Below are 8,212 nucleotides of genomic sequence, written 5' to 3'. Positions count from 1 at the left end.
TAGCTGGGATCTTCTGCCCATCCCCTCCCCGTTCCCTGTGCCGAGCAGGGCTGCCCTCCCTGCTGGGACAAGAGGATGCTCCTGCCCCAGACATGGGTGACAGCCGAGTGGTCACAGGGGTGCCATCGGGCTGGGGCTGGCCTCGCCCGACCGCTCATGCTCCCCAGGAGCAAGCTCGGCCTTGGCTGGAAGAAACCGTCTTCCCATCCAACATGGATGTGTGGCTGGGGAAAGAGGAACAGGGCTGAATGGGCTCGGCAGTGTGCAGCATTTTTCCGTCACCAGCCAGGGCCGCCGGCTCAGCCTTTCCATCGGTGCAGGGCTGAGCCGCCCATGCCTCCAGTGCTTGCCATGGCTGTGTATGCTGGTCCCATACTGGAGAACCCAGCCAGACCCTGATCCAGCTCCTTACCGGGTTCATTTTTGACCCAGTTCATTGTGCTGCCGTGCAGATGCCAGCGTGCTGGGAAAGCCACCACTGGCACGCATTGTGGTGGCCTGGTACCTGCCCGGCTGCTGGCTGGGGCGGCGGCCCCGCGGCTGTGGAAAACCCCGGGAGGGTTCACAGCTGATAAAGCTTCCTGCAGCCAGCTCCCAGTCTGTGGGTGGTCCAGAGAAGGGCCTTTCCCAAGTGAAATTTGGCATTGCTGTGAAAAAGTAAAACAACAAAAAGACCCAAACAAAACCCCAAACCTCATCCGGAGTCTCCCTTAGAGGATGTTAAAAATGGCAAAGTTGTTGCATTTGAATATTTGCAGCTTGTGCTGGAAACTCGCCGTGAGTATGCCAGCAGGCTGCTGTTGAATTTTGGTTGTGTGGTTTTTTGGGGTTTTTTTGTTTGTTTGTTTTTTTAAGATATAAACCCTCCTCTGTAACCGTTCTTGCAGTGCTAAACTCAGCCGATACTACAAATATAGCAGTTACATCACGTGATGGAAAACTCGCTCTCAGTGGTCTCGGCAATGATGCGGTGGTTCCTCGGGCCGGCGTGGTGCTGCCTGCCCACAGCCATCCCTGCCTGTGCTGCCCTGCCTTTAAGCAGAGCCTGGAGACCTGCACCACCGGGATGGTTTTGCTCCCCTAGTGCAGGGTGGGATGGAGGCAGCTGGGATGGCTCCTGGAGGGGTGGGACCCCGTCAAGAACACCCCCCAACTCCCGTTTTGAATCAGCTCAAGAGCGTGCTCGTGGCTCAAAGGGTTGCACACAGTTTGCTATAAAATGCAGAAGTGTGTTAATCTGGCTGCTGGCTGACCGGCTCGCCGCTCCAGGGCCTTATCGCCCTTTGCATACTGACAACCGATTGAGAGCGGGTTTGCTTGCTCTGGAGGCGAGCCAGCACAGAAATTTGGTGTGTGTTCATCAAGACTGGGTTTGTTTGGTTTTGTTTTTTTTTTTTTTTTCCTTTTCTTTCCAGAAGGACAGCTTGAATTTTGCTGTCCTTTTCCTTTATTTTTTCTGGTTTGCAGCGCTGGGCTCCCATGCTGTTTCATCCGTTGTGCCTAGTCTGGCTTTTCCTTCCCCACATGGTACCCAGAGGGGAGAGGTCCGCAGGGGCTGAGGTCTGCGTTGGTGCCCTCACAGGAGGCAGCAGATTTGCAAACCCGATGTGATTAATTGCCATGTGTGCTGACAAATCTCTCCATGGTTTGAGGAGCTGTACTTCTTACGCAGCAGAGAGCATTTCTGCTTTAGACATTGATGTCAGCAAAGTTCAGCTGCTGGAGACTGAACTGTTTCCATAGAATATGGGAATTAAAGTGAACCATCTCCCTTTCCTCTGAGGGCTTTCTTGTTGTGAGCACCTTCCCTGCCAAGCTCTGTCGTTTTTGTAAGAGCTCGGGAGTGGGAAGGCTTGAGTAATCATCCTCCTGCGGGGTCTTGGAAAGTGCAGTGGCCGCTGTGAAAGGTGTGCTAAGGGGTGCCTCCAGCACAGCGCCTGATTTTGGGTGGTTTTGGGAGGGCAAGATGAGGCTGCAGAAATGGCTCAGCATGGCCTGGCTCCTCTCGGTTCCTCTCTGCCATCTGGCATCCTCCCCTCCCCTTCCTCCATGGTCTTTGACCTTGTCCTGGCAGTGGCATGTTCTCCTTTTCCTGTGGAGGGACAGAAAGCAGCTTTATGCTCAGCTCGAGAGTATTTTTAGATATAGAGAAGATGGCCTGGTGACCGCAGCAGCCTGCCCTGTGTATGAAATATTCTGAAAGCCCTTTCTACGGCAGGGTGTTCCTCGTCCCTTTGGCTCTGCAGCTTTGGTGGTGTTTCCAGATAGACGGCAATGACACAGGCAGGCGTTTCGGCTGTCTCCTTCCCGCTGCTGCTGGGTTCCCTTGCTCTGGACCCAAAATGCATTTCATTCCTCGTCAGCAGAGCCAGTGAGGGCCGTGGGCCTCCGCAGAAACATTGCTGAACACCTCAGGAATGCTGAGCTGGAGCCACTCCATGTACTGGTGGAGGCGGCACACTCATCCATCCGTGCTCTCCCCCCCTCCCCGCACCACCAGCATGGCTTTATGGCTCTGCAGGAGCAGGACCCCTGCCCTCTTGACTCGCTCCTGGCCAAAACTGGATGCAGGAGATTTTTATCCATCGCAGATCCTGCCCCTCACCTGCCAAGGTCTGTGGTTGGGAGCAGCCCACATCGATGTACCCCCTTCCAGCTGGCAGCGCCAGGCAGGGATCTGCAGGCTCGCCATGTGTCACTGCGGTGCAAGGGAGGCTGCCAGCAAGTCTTGCCCAAGAACCTTCCTGGGCCAGGTTGAGGATGCATGTGGCTGGTAACCTTTCTCTGACAGCCATAATAAGAGGTCTGGTAGGAGAAAATCCGTCTTAAGAGAGAACAAGCAGATATGCTGCATCCCACCAGTGCTCTTCCATCCTTCTGCCAGCTGGGGTTTAAGGACAAGGGAACCTGGGTCAGTGCAGATTTTTTTTTTCCCCCATGAGCAGGCTCTCAGGGAGAGGAAAAGGCATGTCACTGTTGGAGAGCATTGAGTCTGGTGTGGCCAGGGACAGGGAATGCTGAGAAGGGCAGGGAGCAGTGGGGCAGGGCAAAAGACCCAGCGCAGGGACCCTGAGCCATGTGTAAACTTAAGAAAGCACAGAAAGCTGCTGCACAGCAGGTAAACCCAAAGGAAAGGGCCCTTACAAGCACTGCAGGCTGTGTCAGGCAAGCGAGGGGCTTATTTACAACCTCCTTTTACTTCTGTTGTTTCTTTCTGATTTTACTCTGCTGTAAGAATATCACAGTTCTAATTAGGTGTTACTAAATCTGCTGTTTTGGAGCCCTGTTGAGGGGTGCTTGCTCTGAAGCTGATCTACACGATCCTTCAAGCTTGAAGCTGATCCTTCAAGCCGGTCCTGGCCTGTGGCCTGTTTCAGATGGCATGGTGTGGCTCTCGTGTGCCCTTGCGATGAGACCTGCAGTGGCTGGTCCCTTGCTCTCCTGTGCATCACGGAGTGCACAGGTTCCTTGGCCCTGGGTTTGTGCAGTAGCTGCTGCCGTAAACCCCGATCTCTGAGCACTCACTCGGTGTGAGTGGTGCTTTCCCTGGGTAATTATTTTTAACAGGCAAGTTCAGTGTCTGGTGCTGTTATCTTGTGTCCTCAAGCGGCTTCAGGCTTTTCTGTCCCTCTGGGTCCCTCTGTGCTCAGTCTGCCAGCTCAGCACTATCTGCTGGTGACATGGGGGGCCCTGATAGCTGGGCCAAGGTCCTGCCAGCTCTGGGTCAAAGCTTGGTTTTCCTCTTGTGGCTTCTGTGTCATGGAAGGTTTAATTATAACCCCTTCCGTTGCGTTCTCCTGGTTTATCTCGTGTGCTCCTGTGTGTCCGCTTCCTCCTTGCTGGCAGCATCTCCGCTGGGTACCAGCCACCGTCGCTCCTGCAGGCAGGCAAAATCGGCTTGGGACCTTGGGACAGGGAAGCAAGGGTCCCAATGCTGGCTGGAGACCCCAGGGTCAGCAAGGGGCTGGAAAGTGGGACCTCCTCGTGGGCTCACCAGTGTGGGGTGCGGCTCTTGCGTGCTGCTAGAAGGTGGGTCTGGGCTTTTGAGGTTTGGAGGTGCGTCTGGAGGGGAGGAAGAGGAAGGACCCTGTGCATCAGAGGGGCCAGCAGTCAGAACTAACCCGTCTGTCTCCTCTGGAAGGTGACGCAGGAGTGGGGACAGCCCAGCCGCCACCATGGTTGCCCTCTCGCTGAAGATCAGCATCGGCAATGTGGTGAAGACGATGCAGTTTGAGCCCTCCACCATGGTGTACGATGCCTGCCGGATGATCCGTGAGCGGGTGCCTGAGGCCCAGATGGGACAACGTAAGTCCATGGGGCTGGCTGCCATGCCAGGGCCACCCTGGCTTAGCTCCTGGCGTTTCACTGGTCTCCCTTTCCTCTCTAGTCCCTGTGCCTGTCTGGGCTTTCCCAGAGTGGTGGGGTGGTGGGGGGATGAAGGTCCAAGTCCTCCTGCGCAGTTGAGGTGAGGAGCTGAGCTCTTCAGGCTCCATCCTCGGCGCTCCAGAAGAAGTTTGTGCGTTTGGGGGTAGGAAAACACATTTGGAAGTGAAATAACTTGTCAAGCTGTTTGAGCCTGCTGCCCTTTCTGTCTCTGCTCCTCTCTCCTACTTGCATCCATTACAACTAGCCAGGACTAGGTGGGTTTAAACAATTGCAGGGATAGTAGCAAGCATTAATAAACCATATAATTTAATTTTCCTTTCTTGGGGGGTATATAGTCCTCCATCAGGTCTTTCCCTCTCAGCAGCTCTCTGCCAGGCCTGTGCTGGTGCTCCGTTACCTTGCTAAGCTTTCTCAACTCTAATATCTACATGCTACTGCCGGGCTAAAAGTTAAATTTGTGGCTCACGAGCTCATGATGTGACTCACAGCCACACGGAGGTGGCTTGTCCCCAGCGTGGACGGGGGGCTGGAGCACTGGGACATCATCTTGTGGGCTTTTCTGGGTCCCTGCCGCCTCCGAAAGTTGTTGTGCCACTGGGGAGAGGCAGCAAACTGGAGGTCAGGAGTCGTGGGAAGAGGAGGGGGAGCGTGGTGACATCTGGGAGCAGCAAATTCCTTGAGGCTGAAAGGAAATGCCTTCTCATGCCGTGCCCGGCAGGCTAGCAGTCCTCTGACGGACCACGGCTTTCGGTTTCGGAGAGCGACTGGGTATTTGTGTGGATGTGGGGCTGTAGCCTTGTCGGAGGGAACATTGCATTTCCTCCTCCTGGGCGTGAGCCAGCCTGCTTATGAAAAAAAGGCAAGGGGAAGACCTTAAAGGGAACTGCTTATTCCCGAGTTCTTTTTCAGTTGCTCACAGCTTTTCTTTTGCTATCACTTCCTCGCAGCTTTTATTTCTCTTTGCTCTCCTTACTCAGAGGCACTCAGAGGTCCCTTTTTGAGCTGCCCTGCTTTTTTGTCACATATGGGCTCAGGGAGCTTCGGTGTAGGTTTCCAGCTCTGCTCTTGCTCTGTCTGGGGAAGTGCCACACTGCACCTGAGCTATGGATCTGGGGCAAGCTGCTCAGTTTTTAGTGCTTTAGAGTTATCCTCTTGGAATTTGCTTTGAAAATAGCTTATTTATTTATTTATTTAAAAATAAAATGGCAGGCCTCCGAGATTTTTATGCTCCCTGTTTAGTAGGATCCTAACGGCAGCGTTAGCCAGGCAGGAGCGGGGCGGCTCAGGAATTTGTCCCTCCCCACAGAGAGCTGCCAACGAGATGACGTGTTACAGACATAGCCAGCCAAGACAGCCTGCAGCGCAGGATTGTTGCAAAGGTGGAGAAGGACCTTTCCCAGGGCAAAGCCAGGCATGGTCTTGGCCTCTTGCAGCGTGAAAACAGGGCTATCCCTACCAGTCCAAGCTGGGGTGCCACTGACTGGGCTCCAGCAGCATCTGCTTCACCAGATACCCCAGCCCCGAGGGAGCAGGATTTGGTGAACAGCACTTATTCACCACCTCTGAGAGCTTGTAAGGCTTGATCCCATCCTCCTTCAGCCTACTCCTCCCCAAACAGAGGAGTCCCAGCTCCTTTAGTCCCTCATACCAAGACTCTATCATTTAAGTTGCCTCTCTCTCTGTCTTTTAAAACTCTGCTGTGTCCTTCTGGGGAGGTGCAGACCACACCACCATGGAGTACTCAAAGTGTGCATGTGCCTAGGTTTTATAGATCAGTTCCCAGCCCCCTTTGTGGTGATCCCCAGCATTTTATTACCTTGCTTTCACAGCTGCTACGTGTTGCACTGAAGATTTCAGAGAACTGTCAACCACAACTCCAAACTCTTCCTTCTGTTGTGACTGTCAGTTCCAAGTTCAGCATTGTGTAGGCAAGCTTCAGATGAATTTTTTTCTGTAGATAACTGTGATAAAACACGTACCTCAAAGCTTGCTTGCCAGCTTTGTTGCCTGCGTATTAGATTTAGGTTCTAGTGTTCACAGTGCTGCTGTGCTTCCTGTGCTGGGCTGCACTGGCGCATGTCCCTGGGTGCAGGCTGGCATCTTGGTGGCCCTGTCCTGCTCAGGGTTACCCTAGCAGAGTCTTTACCTGTTTTTCAGCCAATGATTTTGGCCTGTTCCTCTCGGATGAAGACCCAAAGAAAGGGATCTGGCTGGAGGCTGGGAAGGCTCTGGACTACTACATGCTTCGCAATGGGGTAAACATCCATCCCACATCCTTCCACCTGGTATCCGCCTTGGCTCCTTGGTTGGATATGCCCGTAATGTGGAGGTGGTGTGGGTGCCTGCCCTGCTCCTTTACATTGTGCCTTGCAGCACCCCACATCCCCCTCACAATTGCACCGGGGAGATGGGAGCTGTTGGCGTGATGGTGGGATGCAGGCACACTGCGCTGGTGCCGCTGATGGGAGCTGTGCTCCGCTGTGCCTGCAGGACACCATGGAGTACAAGAAGAAGCAGCGGCCCCTAAAGATCCGCATGCTGGATGGGACAGTGAAAACAGTGATGGTGGATGATTCCAAAACTGTCACAGACATGCTCATGACAATCTGTGCCCGGATTGGTGAGAGGAGAGGGCAGCAACAGCAGGGAGGAAGGGAGGTGGGGAGAGATGGCAGTGTCTGACGGGGATACTGGGGGAGCAGCAGCAGCTCTGCAGCGGATGGCCTGGCAGCAGGGATGTCCGAGGGGCGCGTAATGCTGGGGAGGGGACACTGCTTTGCACCTATGCATTGCTCCAGGCTGCATTGTATTTGGCAGCAAAGTGGTGCTGAGCCTGGTCTTGTGGTCTCCTGCAGGCATCACCAACTATGATGAATACTCGCTTGTTCGGGAGATTATAGAAGAGAAGAAGGAGGAGGTTACCGGCACCCTCAAGAAGGACAAAACCCTCCTGCGAGATGAGAAGAAGATGGAGAAGCTCAAGCAGAAGTTGCACACAGATGATGAGTGTAAGTACCTGGACGTGCTGTGGGTGGGATCAGCCCGTGCCGAGGGCAGCGACGACGGGAGCAGGGACCCCTGCAAGGGGAAAAGCCAGTTCAGGGGTGTGGAGAGGACTGTGATGAGGAAATGTCTGCCCACACTCCCTGGAGTGTCTCCTGCCTAGAGGCACGGGGCAGAGGAGTGAGAACCAGGATGCACCAGACAGACATTCATTTCTCACTCCGTGTGAGCAGCCCCGGGGCTGGGACCGGCCCTACCTTGGTGCCCGTCCTGGCTCATGCCCTGGCATTACCTGCAGTGAATTGGCTGGACCACGGACGGACCCTACGCGAGCAAGGCATTGACGACAATGAAACATTGCTGCTGCGGCGCAAGTTCTTCTACTCTGACCAGAACGTGGACTCGCGAGATCCTGTGCAGCTCAACCTCCTTTACGTGCAGGTACACCTTCCTGGAGCACCTGGCTCCACTGCCCCATGCCAGCCCCTTGTCAGGGCCGGTGGCTGAGGGTTTTGGCTGGAAGCCACCGTGGGGGGCACTTCAGGATGATCAGTTATCTCCTGGGTGCAAGCCAACGCTGGCAATCCCAGCCCTGTCCTCTGCATACTCCAGAGCTCCCCAGGGGATCCTGTGTCTCCTCTGTCTAGTAGGAACCATCCTGAGGTCCTGCTGCTGTTCCTCTCCCAGGCTTGATGATGATCCCTGTGGGGGATAGCCTGGTCCTAGATCCTCCTCTTTTTCAGGGTTGCTTCTTTTAAGTCTGGAAAAAAGGTCCTGCTTAGTATGGAGGGGAGCACTGGCAGGGCTGCATGGCTGCCCAGCC

General features: G+C 54.6%; 1 protein-coding gene across 1 annotated transcript in view; it reads left to right on the top strand.

The window, feature by feature from the left end:
* Window positions 1-4,147: 4,147 nt before the first annotated feature.
* Window positions 4,148-8,212, top strand: part of LOC104159209 (talin-1-like) — a gene marked incomplete at its 3' end in the record, with an annotated part of 14,646 nt that continues 10,581 nt past the window's right edge. Inside the window, 5 exon segments of the mRNA XM_009697057.1 lie at window positions 4,148-4,305; window positions 6,544-6,641; window positions 6,877-7,006; window positions 7,242-7,394; window positions 7,688-7,829. Of these exon segments, the coding sequence (XP_009695359.1) occupies window positions 4,176-4,305; window positions 6,544-6,641; window positions 6,877-7,006; window positions 7,242-7,394; window positions 7,688-7,829 (653 nt within the window).

Source organism: Cariama cristata, unplaced genomic scaffold (assembly GCF_000690535.1).
Source record: "Cariama cristata isolate BGI_N322 unplaced genomic scaffold, ASM69053v1 scaffold27523, whole genome shotgun sequence".
NCBI lineage: Eukaryota > Metazoa > Chordata > Aves > Cariamiformes > Cariamidae > Cariama > Cariama cristata.
The sequence above is the reverse complement of the archived record's forward strand: the minus strand, read 5'-3'. Positions and strand labels throughout refer to the sequence as shown.